Raw genomic sequence first — 19,899 nt, 5'->3', positions numbered from 1 at the left:
TGGGATGACGACATCAATGATCCAAATCTTTTTCTATTCCACAACTGTGATGTCTGGTGTGTTGTGTTCCAGAACTTTGTTAGTCTGGATTCGGAAGTCCCACAGGATCTTTGCATGTTCATTTTCCAATACTTTTTCAGGTTTGTGATCCCATCAGTTCTTTGCTGCTGGAAGGTGTACTTGAGGCATAAGTTCCAGTGAATCATTTGGACCACGTAGTTGTGCCTCTGTTTGTAGTCTGTCTGTGCAATTTTCTTACAGCAGCTGAAGATATGATCAATGGTTTCGTCGGTTTCCTTGCACAGTCTGCTCATTATTATTATTATTATTATTATTATTATTATTATTATTATTATTATTATTATTATTATACAAGGTATCCCACATCACGCAAGGAAATGATCAGCCCTTTGGGAATATTTACCCAAGCTGGTATACAATTAAAAATGAAATAAATAAAAACAAAACACTTCCTGCCCTTCATGGGGTCTCTCCTCCCACCATTCTCACTGGTCTTTCCTCCTCGCTGCACTAACACACTAACAACATCTGCAGCCGAGGAGTATTTCTCTTGTGTACGTTTCAAAGGCACTGAGAAAACATCGCACGCCCTTGCGAATGGGCCAGAGTTGAACGCAGCCGCTATCTTTAGTCTCCGCTTCCCATGACTGCGCAGGGCAAGAGAAGGAAGTTAGTAGGGCAATAAAAATGCCGTCGATGATTGCAGGAAAAAAATAATAATAATCCCAGGACATTAAAACAAAACAGAGAGAACACGAAGTCACAGGAAACGGTTGCTAAGAAATAGGTCTACCTAAGTCAACAACATGCACACGGCCCTACCTGTGTGAACTTTTGGCACTCTCTGATAGGCAGGAATGGCCGAGAAGGCTACGAAGCAAGGAGATATCTGAGGCAATGAGACACCTGACTCATTTGGCCAAAACGGAGGTCCATTCAATGTCAACAGTCCATCTAGTCCAGTGGTTCCCAACCTGTGGGTCGCTCCCCAGGTATTTTGGCCTACAACTCCCAGAAATCCCAGCTGCTAGGATTTCTGGAAGACCAAAACATCTGGGGATCCACATGTTGAGAACAACTGATCTAGACATCCAGTCTGCCATCTAAACATATATCCATCTGACCATGTATCTATCTATCTCCCCATCCATCTATCCATTAGCCTATTAACCTTTATATATCTAACTATCTATCAGTCCATCAATCTAACCATCAATCCATCTAAACACACATCCATCTAACCACCTAGCCATCCAGTCAGCCGTCTAAACATATATCCATCTAACCATGTATCTATCTATCTCCCCATCCATCTATCCATTAGCCTATTAACCTTTATATATCTAACTATCTATCAGTCCATCAATCTAACCATCGACCCATCTAAACACACATCCATCTAACCACCTAGCCATCCAGTCAGCCATCTAAACATATATCCATCTGACCATGTATCTATCTATCTCCCCATCCATCTATCCATTAGCCAACTAACCATTTAGATATCTATCCATCTATCAGTCCATTAATCTAACCATCGATCCATCTAAACACACATCCATCTAACCACCTAGCCATCCAGTTAGCCATCTAAACATATACCCATCTAACCATGTATCTATCTATCTCCCCATCCATCTATCCATTAGCCAACTAACCATTGACATATCTATCCATCTAACCATCTATCAGTCCATCAATCTAACCATTGATCCATCTAAACACACATCCATCTAAACACCTAGCCATCCAGTCAGCCATCTAAACATGTATCTATCTATCTCCCCACCCATCTATCCATTAGCCAACTAACCATTGACATATCTATACATCTAACCATCTATCAATCCATCAATCTAACCATCGATTAATCTAAACACACATCCATTTAACCACCAAGCCATCCAGTCAGCCATCTAAACATATACCCATCTAACCATGTATCTATCTATCTCCCCATCCATCTATCCTTTAGCCAACTAACCATTGACATATCTATCCATCTAACCATCTATCAGTCCATCAATCTAACCATCTATCCATCTAACCATCTATCCATGTAAACACGATGTCTATCCACCTAGACTGGATGTCTAGTTGGATAATGTCTAGGTGGTTAGATGGATATCTAACCACCTAGACATTATCCACCTACACATCCAGTCAGCCATCTAAACCTATATCTATCTATCTATCTATCTATCTATCTATCTATCCATTAGCCAACTAGCCATCTATATATCTATCCACCTAAACATCTATCCATCAATCATGTATCCATGTGTACATGCATCCACTTATCCATCTAATCCCACACTCATCTAACCACCTACCTATTATCCATCTAGACATCTAGCCAGCCATCTAAACATATACCCATCTAACCATCTATATATCTATCCATGTATCCACCTAACCACCTAGCCATTATCAATCTAGACATCCAGCCAGCCATCTAAACATATATCCATCTAACCATGTATCTATCTCTCTGCCCATCTATATATCCATTTATCCATTAATCAACTATCTATAGACCTATTTATGAATCCACTAGCTGTGCCCGGCCACGCGTTGCTGTGGCGTTGTCTGGTAGTGTTGGTGAGAAATTTGAGTTAGTGGTGGTATCGAATGTCTGTTGTATGGTTGTCTTTATGTTTAGTATGTATTTGGTTGTTTGTGTAATGTGAAAGTGGTGGGAGTAGAGGGGGTCTTTGTCGCTGTGTAGTATTGTATAGTATGCATATGTTGTCCAAGTGTTGTGAATGGTTAGATTGTGTCTTGGTGCATAGTAGAAAGGGTTGGGGTGGATGGCCCTTAGGGGTGTCTCCAAATTATTGGATGGTATAGTTCTATGATTATTATTGTTGTTGTTGTTGCTGTTATCATCATGATTATTATTATCATCATGATTATTTTATAGTGGGTGGATGGCCATCTGTCAGGAGTGTTTGGATTGTGTGGTCTTGCATGGTAGAAGGAGGTTGTACTGGATGATTCTTAGGGCTGTCTGCAAACATAAGTATTCCGTGATATTAGTATTGTTATTATCAAGAGGCTGTATGGCTATCTGTTGGGAATGTTTGGATTGTGTTCTCCATGGCAGGAAGGGGTTGGACTGGATGGCCTTTAGGGGTCTCTCCTATCTGTGTGACTGTAGGATTCTATTATTATTTGTATGGTGGAGATTGTGGAGATAAGCACCAAAACATCATGTTAGACAACACATTTGGTAGAAAAAGTAGTTCAATATGCAGTCATGTTATGTTGTAATTACTGTATTTACGAATTTAGCACCAAAATATCATGATATATTGAAAATATTGATTACAAAAATGGCTTGGATAATCCAGAAACTTGGATAAGCGAGGCTTGGATAAGTGAGACTCTACTGTAAATAATTCGGATGAAGGGCGGGCGCTAGGACCCAGGGGACAGCTTTTCCCCATTGCCTGCCTTTCCTCTTCCCTGCCGGCCATGAGGCTTTCTCTTTCCCTCCCTGGCATGGCTCCCGATGGTGCGTTGTGGGTTCTGTCCATGTGGAGGTGCGTGACGTGATTTTGTGTTGTTTCAACCTTAAGGCGTGGATGATAGGTTGTGTTGTCAAATTTCGAGGTTGGGGGGCCTTTACTTTTGTTGTTTTGCTCGGTGCCTCGATTCCATCACCCTTTTATATATATAGATCTATCCATAACCCTAACCATCTAACCATGTATTCATGTATCCATCTAAACACACACCCATCTAACCACCTAGCCATTATCCACCTAGACATCCAGTCAGCCATCTAAGCATATTTCCATCTAACCATGTATCTATCTCTCTGCCCATCCATCTATCCATCTATCCATTAGTCAATTATCTATATATCTAACCATCTATCCATGTATTCATGTATCAATCTATCCATCTAACCACCTAGCCATTATCCATCTAGACATCCACCTAGCCATCTAAACATATACCCATCTAACCATATATCTATCTACAGCAGTAGTTCTCAACCTATGGGTCCCCAGGTGTTTTGGCCTACAACTCCCAGAAATCCCAGCCAGTTTGCCAGATTTTAGGATTTCTGGGAGTTGAAGGCCACCACATCTGGGACCCACAGGTTGAGAGTGGGTGGGGTCATGCAAATTCCACACCAATGGAGAGAGTCAGAAACACTGGGATGCCTGTGGTGGAGGAAACATAGAAAATTGGGCTCTTGGACATGTTCACGGCGTTTTCTATAACCTGAAATGTCATTGGAGGAAGGGCCATTGGTGTCTCCTAAGTAGTGGGAGTTAGAGCTCTTTGTGGGAGTGGGAGCTTGTTTGTGTAAGTGGGCACCCCAGCCACACACACACATACATGTTTTCACTTTTATTATATGTACTAGCTGTGCCCGGCCACGTGTTGCTGTGGCGAAGTATGGTGGTATGGGAAATAAAGTACTGAGGAATTGATGGTAGTTAAGGTAAATGGTAAAGGTGTGGAGTCCAGATAATTCAGTTAAAGCAGATAATATAAGATTATAAATGGGTTATATAGCTGTGTGGAAGGGCCTTGAGTCTACACTGCCATGTAATCCAGTTAAAATCAGATAATCTGTATTTTATAGGCAGTGTGGAAGAGGCCTAAGTGAGGCCTAACTCTGCCTGTCCTCTGGGTGAGTGGGTTGCTAGGAGACCAAGTGGACAGAGCTTAGCCTTCTAACTGGCAGCAATTGGATAAAAACAATTCTTCCTCTCCCTCTAATTAGGACTTTATTTTTCTTTTCTTTTTGTTGTATCAACCTAGAGGCGTGGATGATGGGTTGTGTTGTCAATTTTCGAGGTTGTGGGGTGTTTAGTTTTGTTGTTTTGGCGGTCGCCAGGATTCCATCACTCTTTTATATATATAGATAGATATGGTCCGTGGACTAATCAGTAAGCTGATCTATTGATCTATTTATGAAAACATTTGGAAATTCAGAAGAATAGATGCAACGAGCATCTTGCTTTCAAACAGATGAAAACACAAATAGTCTCCTTACGGAGAGAAAAAGTGGGATATAAATAAACATAATAATAATAATAATCATCATCATCATAGCAATAGACGCGCCGCAAAACCAGGAAGCTTTTCTTGAAGAGTTTCCCCAAGTTGTACGTCAACTGTCTAAGTGCTTCCACTTACAACGCTTGTAAAACATCTCTTGAAAAACGATAAAAAACAGTAGTGACATGCCAGCTTTGGGTGTGGAAGTAAACGCGAGAATGAGTTTAGCAAGCAATCAAAACCTCCGTTTTCCCTCTCCTGGCAAGCCCCAAACACGGGCAGGGCATCTTAAATGGATAACACGATAAAACATTTCTAAGATAAGACAGCCGGTGTTGACACAACCCGTTTGCCCGACGGCTTCTGCAGTTCCTTTAAGAAGGAAAAAAGCTACCATTGTGGGTAGTGGACTGGCAGTGATGTAGAAATAAACATAATTTATATATATATATAAATGTAATGTGCATTTTACTATGGAGTAAACAACAAAACCACTGAACCAAATCACACCAAATTTGCCCACAAAAGACACAGTCGTCCAAAATATGTCTTTCTATTAAAAAAACCTAGAAAAATAGTCCAAATTACAGTGGATGAGGAAGAGCCTTTCTCCCCCTAACTGTCAGTCAGAAAGGTATGCCCTGCTGGCTTTAGGCCCTGCCCCCTTTAGGCCCCACCCCCTTCCTGTCCCAGCAACTCCCTCAGCCAAAATGGTGCCCAGGGCAGAGGCACAAGCCAGTTAATGTGGTCCCAGTGGTGACTGGCATACTGGGTGCAGTGTCTAAAGATCTTGGCCTTCACTTAAAAACAATCGGCACTGACCAAACCATCATCGGTCAGCTGCAGAAGGCCACCCTACTCAGATCTGCACACATTATTTGCTGACACATCACACAGTCCTAGAAACTGGGGAAGTGTCCAACGTGTGATCCAATACAACAGCTAGCATAGTGATCTTGTTTGCTGTGTACTCCTCATCTTGTTGTGTATCAAATAATAATAATAAAACTCCTCAAAGCACAACAGACAAAAAACCAGTACAAGAAAACCGCACTACAAACTAGAGCTGACAGCTGGCACAACAAAACTGATGACCCAAAATGCAGACTCTGCAAGGAAACCGTCTGAGCTGTAAGAAAATCGCACAGACAGACTACAAACAGAGGCACAACTATGTGGCCCAAATGATCCATTGGAACTTATGCCTCAAGTCCCACCTCCCAACAGCAAAGAACTGGTGGGATCACAAACCTGCAAAAGTCTTGGAAAATGAGCACGCAAAGAGACTGTGGGACTTCCGAATCTAGACTGACAAAGTTCTGGAACACAACACACCAGACATCACGGTTGCGGAAAAGAAAAAGGTTTGGATCATTGATGTCGCCATCCCAGGTGACAGTAAAATTGACAAAAAACAACAGGAAAAATTCAGCCGCTATCAGGACTTCGCAATTGAACTGCAAAGACTCTGGCAGAAACCAGTGCAGGTGGTCCCGGTGGTGATCGGCAAACTGGGTGCCGTGCCAAAAGATCTCAGCCAGCATTTGGAAACAATAGACACTGACAAAATTACGATCTGCCAACTGCAAAAGGCCACCCGACTGGGATCTGCACGCATCATCCGAAAATACATCACACAGTCCTAGACGCTTGGGAAGTGTTCGACTTGTGATTTTGTGATATGAAATCCAGCATATCTATCTTGTTTGCTGTGTCATAATAATAATAATAATAATAATAATAATAATAATAATAATAATAATAATACATCACAGAGTCCTAGACACTTGGGAAGTGTTCGACTTGTGATTTTGTGATACGAAATCCAGCATATCTATCTTGTTTGCTGTGTCATAATAATAGTAATAATAATAATAATAATAATAATAATAATAATAATAATAATAATACATCACAGAGTCCTAGACACTTGGGAAGTGTTCGACTTGTGATTTTGTGATATGAAATCCAGCATATATATCTTGTTTGCTGTGTCATAAAAATAATAATAATAATAATAATAATAATAATAATACATCACAGAGTCCTAGACACTTGGGAAGTGTTCGACTTGTGATTTTGTGATACGAAATCCAGCATATCTATCTTGTTTGTTGTGTCATAATAATAATAATAATAATAATAATAATAATAATAATACATCACAGAGTCCTAGACACTTGGGAAGTGTTCGACTTGTGATTTTGTGATACGAAATGCAGCATGTCTATCTTGTTTGCTGTGTCATAATAAAATAGTAATAATAATAATAATAATACATTACACAGTCCTAGACACTTGGGAAGTGTTCGACTTGTGATTTTGTGATATGAAATCCAACATGTCTATCTTGTTTGCTGTGTCATAATAATAATAATAATAATAATAATAACGCTTGGAAAGTGTTTGACTTGTGATTTTGTGAAACGAAATCCAGCATATCTATCTTGTTTGCTGTGTCATAATAAAATAGTAATAATAATAATAATAATACATCACACAGTCCTAGACACTTGGGAAGTGTTCGACTTGTGATTTTGTGAAACGAAATCCAGCATATCTATCTTGTTTGCTGTGTTATAATAAAATAATAATAATAATAACAATAATAACAACAATAATAATAATAATGCTTGGGAAGTGTTTGATTTGTGATTTTGTGATAAGAAATCCAGCATATCTGTCTTGTTTGCTGTGTCGTAATAAAACAATAATAATAAATAAATAAGGATTACCTCTCTGGCAATGCTCGTAGGTCCAACAGCGGGCGGTGAAGATGCCGTTGAACATGGTGGGCAGGCAGTTGCTCTTCCCTTCGGCGAGGCCCGGGCAGACGTCCCCGCACTCCTCCTTGTCGTCCTTGTTCTCCACGATGTAGTTGTCCTCCACCGAGTCCAAGATGCGGGACCAATCGATGGTGGAGAGGTAGCAGAGCTCGGCGTTCTTCTCGATGCGCACGGCGCCCCGGGTGATGTTCATGAGGCTGTGGAGGCCGATCTCCTTGAGGTGGGGCATCTCGAAGATGACCAGGGCGTAGTTGAAGAAGAGGTGCGTCCCCCGGATGACGGTCAGGTTGGGGAAGAGGGTCTTGAGGCTCTCCAGGCCGTAGACCCGGAAGAAGAGCAAATAGTCGGTGATGACGGTCAGGCGGGGGAAGCTGAGCCCCCGGAAGTCCTCGCCTTTGGTGTGGAAGAGGAGCAGGATCTGGAGGTGGCCCTCGATCACCGTGCAGTTCTCCAAGAGGCTCAGGAGGGTGACATTGTTCCGGATGTTGATGCTGGGGCAAACTGCAAGGAAGGAAGGCAGGAAAAAGGCAGGTCAGCCAACCCATTGGGAACCCTGTCCTCCGGGTTCTGAGCCTTTCCCTCCCCATCCGGTCCCATCTGCCAATGTCATCAGCCTGCATTCTTATTCCATCATACTAATCTATATATATAAAAGAGTGATGGCATCACGGCAGCGGACAAAACAACAAAACGACAGGCCCCCCAACCTCAAAATTTGACAACACAACCCATCATCCACGACTCTAGGTTGATACAACAAAAAGAAAAGAAAAATAAAGTCCTAATTAGAGGGAGAGGAATAATTGTTTTTATCCAATTGCTGCCAGTTAAAAGGCTAAGTTCCGCCCACTTAGTCTCCTAGCAACCTACTCAGCCCAGGGGACAGGCAGAGTTAGGCCTCACTTAGGCCTCTTCCACAGATTATCTAATTTGCACTGGATTATATGGCAATGTAGACTCAAGGCACTTTCACACAGCTATTTAACCCATTTATAATCTTATATTATCTTGACAGATGGCCATCCAGCCTCTACATAATAATGATGAAGAAGATGATAATAATAATACTAATAATAATAATAATAATACTAATAATAATAATAGAAGCATAGAATCCAAGAGTTTGGAGAGACCCCTAAGGGCCATCCAGCCCAACCCTTTCTACCATGCAGGAGGACACAATCCAAGCACTCCTGACAGATGGCCATCCAGCCTCTACATAATAATGATGATGATGATGATGATGATAATAATAATAATAATAATAATAAAAGCATAGAATCCAAGAGTTTGGAGAGACCCCTAAGGGCCATCCAGCCCAACCCTTTCAACTATGCAGCAGGACACAATCCAAGCATTCACAACACATGCACAACCTATAAATACTATACAATACTACACAGGGACATAGACCCCCTCTACCCTCACCACTTTCACAGGACACAAACAACCAAATGCATACTAAACGTAAAGACAACCATACAACAGACATTCAATACCACCACAACCTCAACAATTTCTCACCAACACCACCAGACAACGCCACAGCAACGCGTGGCCGGGCACAGCTAGTCTATCTATATAAAAGAGTGATGGCATCACAGCAGTGGACAAAACAACAAAAGTAAACACCCCCCAACCTCGAAAATTGACAGCACAACCCCTCATCCACGCCTCTAGGTTGATACAACAAAAAGAAAAGAAATATAAAGTCCTAATTAGAGAGAGAGGAATAATTGCTTTTATCCAATTGCTGCCAGTTAGAAGGCTAAGCTCCGCTCGCTTGGTCTCCTTGCAACCCACTCAGTCCAGGGGACCCTTTACTTTAACTACCACCAATTCCTCAATACTTTATTTCCCATACCACCATACTTCACCACAGCAACGCGTGGCCGGGCACAGCTAGTCTATCTATCTATATATATAAAAGGGTAATGAAATTTAGGCCTAGGACAAAACAACAAAACGACACATCCCAGAAACACTCAACTTGGCAGCACAACCCCTCATCCAGGCCTCTAGGTTCATACAACAAAATGAAAAGAAAAATAAAGTCCTCATTAGAGGGAGAGGAATAATTGATTGTATCCAATTGCTGCCAGTTAGAAGGCTAAGCTACACCCACTTGGTCTCCTAGCAACCTACTCAGCCCAGGGGACAGGCAGAGTTAGGCCTCAGAAATGAGAGTAGATGAATAGGTACTGCTCCGACGGGAAGGTAACGGCGCTCCATGCAGGCATGCCAGCCACATGACCTTGGAGGCGTCTACGGACAATGCCGGCTCTTCGGCTTAGAAATGGAGATGAGCACCAACCCCCAGAGTCAGACACGACTGAACTTAATGTCAGGGAAAAACCTTTACCCTTTACCTTAACTACCACCAATTCCTCAATAATTTATTTCCCATACCACCAGACTTCGCCACAGCAACGCGTGGCCAGGCACAGCTAGTCTATCTATATATATAAAAGAGTAATGAAATTTTGGCCTAGGACAAAACAACAAAACTACACATCCCAGAAACACTAAACTTGGCAGCACAACCCCTCATCCATGCCTCTACGTTCATACAACAAAAGGCTCCAGCTACTCCAGAAAACGGCCAGGCTTTGAGACTGCAAGGTTATTCGCTGCTATTCCACCTGGCCAACAAAGGATTCCCATAAGCCACAGCAACATGTGGCCGGGCACAGCTAGTCTATCTATATATATAAAAGGGTAATGAAATTTCAACCTAGGACAAAACAACAAAATACACATTCCAGAAACACTAAACTTGGCAGCACAACCCCTCATCCATGCCTCTACGTTCATACAACAAAAAGAAAAGAAAAATAAAGTCCTAATTAGAAGGAGAGGAATAATTGTTTGTATCCAATTGCTGCCAGTTAGAAGGCTAAGGTCCCCTAGCAACCCCTAGCAACCCACTCAGCCCTGGGGAAAGGCAGAGTTAGGCCTCACTTAGGCCTCTTCCACACTGCCCAATTGCTGCTAAGCTCCGCCCACTTTTTATTTAGTGTCAAAAGCATTGCATAAATAAATACATTTTAAAATGATGAGAAAAAAAGGAAATCACAAGCACCTAAATAGTTTTAGCCCACTTGGTCTCCAAGCACCCACTCAGCCCAGGGGACAGGCAGAGTTAGGCCTCACTTAGGCCTCTTCCACACTGCCTATAAAATACAGATTATCTGATTTTAACTGGATTATATGGCAGTGTAGACTCAAGGCCCTTCCACACAGCTATATAACCCATTTATAATGGACTTAATGTCAGGGGAAAACCTTTACCCTTTACCTTAACTACCACCAATTCCTCAATACTTTTATTTCCCATACCACCATACTACACCACAGAAACGCGGGGCCGGGCAGAGCTAGTATATATATATAAATGTAATGTGCATAATTCCCATGGAGTAAACAACAAAACCACTTGACCAAATCACACCAAATTTGGCCACAGAAGACACTGTCATCCAATCAATCTGCATGTGGCAGCGTGTCAGTAAAAATGGCTAGGCGTGTCAGTGCTGACACGCGTGTCATAGGTTGGCCATCAGTGCTCTATAGCCAGATGCCCTGCACTGAGCCGGGACTGGACTTGATGGCCTTGGGAGTCCCCTTCATCTCTGGGATTCTACAGTTCTCTTTCGTCCCTGGGATCCAACGCCCCACAGTTTGTTGCCGCAAAGCGTTTTAGGAACGCTGCTGCAAGCTGAGTTTGCAACCTGAGCCAGATTTAGACTTCATTCCAGGCCGGGGAGGGCAAACGTTGCGGGAAGGACGAGTCCAAAGGCCTTGAGCTCCGGGAGGAATAATCATTGACCACCCTTTCACCCTGCACAAAAATAAGAACTCCTGTTGAAATCTGCAAAAAGAGTCTCTTCTTTTGGCATCACCGCTCCGAGTTGCCTTGTAAATAATTCCTGGAATATTTCACCTTCTCCCAAAACGCTATGCGTGGAGTAGATGTCCTGTCACGAAGTGGTGTCAAACTGCATTAATTCTACAGCGTAGATCACCAAGTCGGGGAGACAAAGTCGGCAATAGAGAAGGCATAGGCAAATTATTATTATTATTATTATTATTATTATTATTATTATTATTATTATTATTATTATTATTCTACAGCACTGAGCCCTGGTAGTTGGAAGAGGTGTCAAACTGCATTAATTCTACAGCATAGATCACCAAGTCGGCAACAGAGAAGGCACTAGGCAAATTATTATTATTATTATTATTATTATTATTATTATTATTATTCTACAGCACTGAGCCCTGGTAGTTGGAAGAGGTGTCAAACTGCATTAATTCTACAGCGTAGATCACAACGTCGGCAACAGAGAAGGCACTAGGCAAATTATTATTATTATTATTATTATTATTATTATTATTATTATTATTCTACAGCACTGAGCCCTGGTAGTTGGAAGAGGTGTCAAACTGCATTAATTCTACAGCGTAGATCACAACGTCGGCAACAGAGAAGGCATAGGCAAATTATTATTATTATTATTATTCTACAGCACTGAGCCCTGGTAGTTGGAAGAGGTGTCAAACTGCATTAATTCTACAGCGTAGATCACAATGTCGGCAACAGAGAAGGCACTAGGCAAATAATAATAATAATTATTATTATTATTATTATTATTATTCTACAGCACTGAGCCCTGGTAGTTGGAAGAGGTGTCAAACTGCATTAATTCTACAGCATAGATCACCAAGTCGACAACAGAGAAGGCACTAGGCAAATTATTATTATTATTATTATTATTATTATTATTATTATTATTCTACAGCACTGAGCCCTGGTAGTTGGAAGAGGTGTCAAACTGCATTAATTCTACAGCATAGATCACCAAGTCGACAACAGAGAAGGCACTAGGCAAATTATTATTATTATTATTATTATTATTATTATTATTATTATTATTCTACAGCACTGAGCCCTAGTAGTTGGAAGTGGTGTCAAACTGCATTAATTCTACAGCGTAGATCACAACGTCAGCAACAGAGAAGGCACTAGGCAAATTATTATTATTATTATTAATATTATTATCATCATCATCATCAATATTAATCTATATATATAAAAGAGTGATGGAATCCCGGCAACCAACAAAACAACAAAACTAAAGGCCCCCCAACCTCGAAAATTGACAGCACAACCCCTCATCCACGCCTCTATGTTAATACAAGAAAAAGAAAAGAAAAATAAAGTCCTAATTAGAGGAAGAGGAATAATTGTTTTTTATTCAATTGCTGCCAGTTAGAAGGCTAAGCTCCGCCCACTTGGTCTCTAGCAACCCACTCAGCCCAGGGGACAGGCAGAGTTAGGCCTCACTTAGGCCTCTTCCACACTGCCTATAAAATACAGATTATCAGATTTCAACTGGATTATCTTGACTCCACACTGCCATATAATCCACTTCAGTGTGCATTTTATACAGCTGTGTAAAAGAGGCCTCATATAATCCATAATCAGAAAATATAAGATTATAAATATACAGTAGAGTCTCACTTATCCAACATAAACAGGCCAGCAGAACGTTGGATAAGTGAATATGTTGGATAATAAGAAGGAAAAGCCGATTAAACATCAAATTAGGTAATCATTATACAAATTAAGCACCAAAACATCACGTTATACAACAAATTTGACAAAAAAAGTAGTTCCATGTGCAGTAGTGCTATGTAGTAATTACTGTATTTACAAATTTAGCACCAAAATATCATCATGTATTGAAAACATTGACTACAAAAATGCGTTGGATAATCCAGAAGCTTGGATAAGTGAGGCTTGGATAAGTGAGACTCTACTGTACTTTATTACCCATACCACCATACTTCGCCACAGCAACGCGTGGCCGGGCACAGCTAGTATTATTATTATTTTACAGCACTGAGACCTAGTAGTCTGTCAGACTGCATTAATTCTAAATCACCCCCAATGGCGTAGTGGATTAAAGCCTTGTGACTTGAAGGTTGGGTTGCTGATCTGAAAGCTGACAAGTTCGAATCCCACCTGGGGAGAGCACGGATGAGCTCCCTCTATCAGCTCCAGCTCCATGCGGGGACATGAGAGAAGCCTCCCACAAGGATGATAGATTTAAAAAAATCAAATTTTGCATCAGGGATGGGAAGGGAAACACAGAGCTGGAATAGCCTCCAAAGGGCATCTAGTCTAACCCCATGCCCCAGACAGGAAGGCACAGTCAAAGCCCTCTGAACAGACGGCCATCCAGCCTCTGTTTTCAAACCTCCTGGGAGGTTTAATCCCTACAGAAGGGGAGATCAATCATAGCTACTGTTATAACTTGCATAATTTGCACCGTTTGTGGATTAAGTTGCAGCCGTTCCCACGGAAATAGATTCGTTTCTAATTAAGAAAATCTGCGGGCGACGATGTTTGCGACGAACCACATGCAGAGGTTCTAGAGAAAAATATGCAAGAATCAAAAGTAGTGCATAAGAAGTGTAAACTTTGTTTATAGAATACAGATTATATGAAACAAACTATATATATAAAAGAGTGATGGCATCACAGCAACCAACAAAACAACAAAACTACAGGCCCCCCAACGTCGAAATTTGACAACACAACCCATCATCTACGCCTCTAGGTTGATACAACAAAAAGAAAAGAAAAATAAAGTCCTATTTAGAGGGAGAGCAATAATTGTTTATATCCTATTGCTGCCAGTTTGAAGGCTAAGCTTCGCCCACTTGGTCTCCTAGCAACCCACTCAGCCCAGGGGACAGGCAGAGTTAGGCCTCACTTAGGCCTCTTCCACACTGCCTATAAAATACAGATTATCAGATTTGAACTGGATTACAGTATATGGCAGTGTAGACTCAAGGCCCTTCCACACAGCTATATAACCCATTTAGAATCTTATATTATCTGCTTTGCACTGGATTATCTTGACTCCACACTGCCATATAATCCACTTCAGTGTGCATACTAAACATAAAGACAACCATACAACAGGCATTCAATACCACCACTACCTCAACAATTTCTCACCAACACCACCAGACAACGCCACAGCAACGTGTGGCCGGGCACAGCTAGTATAATATACAGTAGAGTCTCGCTTATCCAACATTCTGGATTATCCAATGCATTTTTGTAGTCAATGTTTTCAATACATCGTGATATTTTGGTGCTAAATTCGTAAATACAGTAATTACTACGTAGCATTACTGCATATTGAACTACTTTTTCTGTCAAATTTGTTGTATAACATGATGGTTTGGTGCTTAATTTGTCAAATCATAACCTAATTTGATGTTTAATAGTCTTCTCCTTAATCTCTCCTTATTATCCAACATATTCGCTTATCCAACGTTCTGCCAGCCCGTTTATGTTGGATAAGTGAGACTCTACTGTAATATAATTACTGTAGTATAATACAGAACAACAGAATCTTTTAAAATCAGGACAGTAAATAAAGAGCAACACTCTGAAACAGGGGAATTCCATAAAGGAAACAACCAGAGCCAGCTAACACCTCCCAACAAAGGATTCCCCCAGGCAAGAAGCAGCCAGGCTTTGAAATAGTGAGGCTATTCATTGCTATTCTATCAACCCAAAAAACCATTCCCCTTGAATGCAAGTACCCAGTCTTCCCAGCAGCAAGTCTATTCCGTTGCATTCCAGCTCCCCAAACAAGGATTCCCATAAGAAGAAAACGGCCAGGCTTTGAGGCTGCAAGGCTATTCACTGCTATTCCACCTTGGCAACAAAGGATTCCCATAAGCCACAGCAACGCTAATTAATATATAATATACTAGCTGTGCCCGGCCACGCGTTGCTGTGGCATTTTCTGGTGGGGTTGGTGAGAAATTGTTGAGGTAGTGGTGGTATTGAATGTCTGTTGTATGGTTGTCTTTATGTTTAGTATGCACACTGAAGTGGATTATATGGCAGTGTGGACTCAAGATAATCCAGTTCAAAGCAGATAATATAAGATTATAAATGGGTTATATAGCTGTGTGGAAGGGCCTTGATTCTACACTGCCATATAATCCAGTTAAAATCTGATAATCTGTGGAAGAGGCCTAAGTGAGGCCTAAGTCTGCCTGTCCCCTGGGCTGAGTAGGTTGCTAGGAGACCATGTGGGTGGAGCTTAGCCTTCAAACTGGCAGCAATTGGATAAAAACTATGATTCCTCTCCCTGTAATTAGGACTTTATTTTTCTTTTCTTTTTGTTGTATCAACCTAGAGGCGTGGATGATGGGTTGTGTTGTCAAATTTCGAGGTTGGGGGGCCTGTACTTTTGTTGTTTTGTCCGCTGCCCTGATGCCATTGTATATATATAGATTTCTCATATTTCTCACATGCTAATGGTGGATCCCACTCAAAACACTTGCAAATCAAGCTTGTTAATTGAATCCTTTACACTTGGGTTAACAGACAATGGTTCTTTCTCCCGCCCCTCCTGCCTCCGTTTTAAAGCTTCTTATATAAGCGTACACTTGAGGTATCGAAGTGCAAAGTCAATGCACTCACTTTGCTGGGGCAATTCTGGAACGCCAATGTGTGTTTATAGTAAACAGACCGGATAACAAACCTTCGTGGCTGCCACGGGCCATCAAAGGAGAGCGGCCGCACAGCCAATTCCTGGCCCGAGGGAATGCTTTTTTTGGAAAGGACAAAGCATTAGAGCCCATACACCTTGGGGGTTGGAGAGATCGATAGGAATAAAAGTGTGCCGATGACCACTGGGACCACCTTGACTGGCTTGTACCAGAGTCTTCACAGTTCAATCTTTCCATCTCTAAAATTTATTATTATTATTATCTATATATATAAAAGGCTTTTGGCATCACGGCGACTCACAAAACAACAAAACCCAACACCCCCCAAACTCTAAAATTGGCAACACAATCCATCATCCCTGCCTCCAGTAAGTTACAACGCAATCACACAAAAAACACAATCACAACACCAAAAAAAGGCCAAAACCCACAACAGGCAATGTGCCATGCTTTCTATATTTTGTAATCTATATATATAAAAGGCTTTTGGCATCACGGCGACTCACAAAACAACAAAACCCAACACCCCCCAAACTCTAAAATTGGCAACACAATCCATCATCCCTGCCTCCAGTAAGTTACAACACAATCACACAAAAAACACAATCACAACACCAAAAAAAGGCCAAAACCCACAACAGGCAATGTGCCATGCTTTCTATATTTTGTAATCTATATATATAAAAGGCTTTTGGCATCACGGCGACTCACAAAACAACAAAACCCAACACCCCCCAAACTCTAAAATTGGCAACACAATCCATCATCCCTGCCTCCAGTAAGTTACAACACAATCACACAAAAAACACAATCACAACACCAAAAAAAGGCCAAAACCCACAACAGGCAATGTGCCATGCTTTCTATATTTTGTAATATATATATATAATACAAAATAATAAATACAGCCAGACATTGGAGCTGCAAGGATATTCAGTGCAATTCAACCACACCAATAAAATATTAACCTTCATAAAAGGCGACCAGGCTTTGAAACAGTGATACTCCTCTGAAGCTGACCAACCAAAGATTTCCCCTAGGTAGCAAGCACCCAGGCTTTGAACCACCGAGGCTATTCATTACAATTCTACCACCCCCAAAAAACATTCCCCTAAAAGGCAACTACCTAACCTTCCAAGCAGCAAGCCTATTCCTTTCTATTCCACCTCACCAAACAAGGATTCCCATAAGAAAATGGCCAGGCTTTCAGGCTACAAAGCTATTCACTGTTATTCCACCTACATAACAAAGAATTCCCATATGCCACAGCAAAGCGTGGCCGGGCACAGCTAGTTACTGTATATACTCGAGTATAAGCCTAGTTTTTCAGCCCTTTTTTAAAGACTGAAAAAGCCCCGCTCGGCTTATACTCGGGTGAGAGTCCTGGTTGGCTTATATGTGGGTCAGCTTATACTCGAGAATTATTTTACTCTATTATTATTGGTATTACAGTAGAGTCTCACTTATCCAAGCCTCTGGATAATCCAAGCCATTTTTGTAGTCAATGTTTTCAATATATTGTGATATTTTGGTGCTAAATTCGTAAATACAGTAATTACAACATAACATTACTGCCTATAGAATTACTTTTTCTGTCAAATTTGTTGTATAACATGAAGTTTTGGTGCTTAATTTGTAAAATCATAACCTAATTAGATGTTTAATAGGCTTTTCCTTAATCTCTTCTTATTATCCAAGTTATTCGCTTATCCAAGCTTCTGCCAGCCCGTTCAGCTTGGATAAGTGAGACTCTACTGTATTACATTTATTATTTTTCTCTATTATTGTTGCTACTATTACATTCGTAAGCTTTGCATTCGTAACTATGAGCTGTACATAAGTCGGATGCCCGTAATAATAATAATAATAATAATAATAATAATAATAATAATAATAATAATAATAATAAATAAGAAAACTTTATTTATACCCCGCTTCATCTCCCGAAGAACTCAGGGCAGCTTACACTGGGACAAGCCCAAAACAATTTTATATCAAGAAAAATGTTCTGACTGTAACTACAGTAGAGTCTCACTTATCCAACATAAGCGGGCCGGCAGAACGTTGGATAAGCGAATATGTTGGATAATAAGGAGGGACTAAGGACTAAGGGACTAAGTTCAAATCAGATAATCTGTATTTTATAGGCAGTGTGGAAGAGGCCTAAGTGAGGCCTAACTCTGCGTGGCCCCTGGGCTGAGTGGGTTGCTAGGAGACCAAGTGGGCGGAGCTTAGCCTTCTAACTGGCAGCAATTGGATAAAAACAATTCTTCCTCTCCCTCTAATTAGGACTTTATTTTTGTTTTCTTTTTGTTATATGAAAATAGAGGCATGGATGAGGGGTTGTGCTGCCAAGTTTAGTGTTTCTGGGATGTGTAGTTTTGTTGTTTTGTCCTAGGCCGAAATTTCATTACCCTTTTATATATAGACTAGCTTTGCCCGGCCACGCGTTGCTGTGGCTTATGGGAATCCTTTGTTGGCCAGGTGGAATAGCAGTGAATAGCCTTGCAGCCTCAAAGCCTGGCCGTTTTCTGAAGTAGCTGGAGCTTTTTGTTGTATGAACGTAGAGGCATGGATGAGGGGTTGTGCTGCCAAGTTTAGTGTTTCTGGGATGTGTAGTTTTGTTGTTTTGTCCTAGGCCTAAATTTCATTACCCTTTTATATATATACAGTAGAGTCTCACTAATCCAAGCCTCGCTTATCCAAGCCTCTGGATAATCCAAGCCATTTTTGTAGTCAATGTTTTCAATATATCGTGATATTTTGGTGCTAAAGTCTTAAATACAGTAATTACAACGTAACATTACTGCATATTGAACTACTTTTTGTGTCAAATTTGTTGTATAACATGATGTTTTGGTGCTTAATTTGTAAAATCATAACCTATTTAATAGGCTTCTCCTTAATCTCTCCTTGTTATCCAACATATTCGCTTATCCAACGTTCTGCCGGCCCGTTTATCCAACCTAAACGAGCCGGCAGAACGTTGGATAAGCGAATATGTTGGATAATAAGGAGGGACTAAGGAAAATAATAATAATAATAATAATAAAACTTTATTTATACCCCGCCACCATCTCCCCAACGGGGACTCGGGGCGGCTTACATGGGGCCATGCCCAGACACCATACAATATAACAAAATAAAACAACATATCATAACACAATATAACAGTGCAAAAATAATCATATACATTACAGCACAAATCAGAGAAAACAGTAAAAAACAGGGCGGGCCACATGAACACTTAATTAAAAACTCGGGAGAGAGAGACATAGGAATAGGGGGAAACAGGGAAATAAAATGGTGGAGCAGTCTAAAGGATAAAAACCAAGGGGAATGGCCAGAGCAATATATTACATTTACTCCCCAAAGGCACATCGGAAAAGCCATGTTTTTAGATCTTTCTTAAAGGCTAACAAGGTGGGGGCTTGCCTAATCTCAGTGGGCAATGAATTCCACAGTCGGGGGGCCACAGCAGAAAAAGCCCTCTCCCTCGTTCCCACAAGACGGGCCTGGGACA

General features: G+C 41.0%; 1 protein-coding gene across 1 annotated transcript in view; it reads right to left on the bottom strand.

Annotated features, from left to right (window-relative positions):
- Positions 1-19,899, bottom strand: part of insr (insulin receptor) — a 110,998-nt gene that overhangs the window by 69,905 nt on the left and 21,194 nt on the right. Inside the window, exon 2 of the mRNA XM_062960204.1 lies at positions 7,779-8,330. Coding sequence (XP_062816274.1) covers positions 7,779-8,330 — 552 coding nt within the window. The remainder of the gene's footprint in view (positions 1-7,778; positions 8,331-19,899) is intronic.

The sequence above is a fragment of the Anolis carolinensis genome, unplaced genomic scaffold (assembly GCF_035594765.1).
Source record: "Anolis carolinensis isolate JA03-04 unplaced genomic scaffold, rAnoCar3.1.pri scaffold_7, whole genome shotgun sequence".
Lineage (NCBI taxonomy): Eukaryota > Metazoa > Chordata > Lepidosauria > Squamata > Dactyloidae > Anolis > Anolis carolinensis.
The sequence above is the reverse complement of the archived record's forward strand: the minus strand, read 5'-3'. Positions and strand labels throughout refer to the sequence as shown.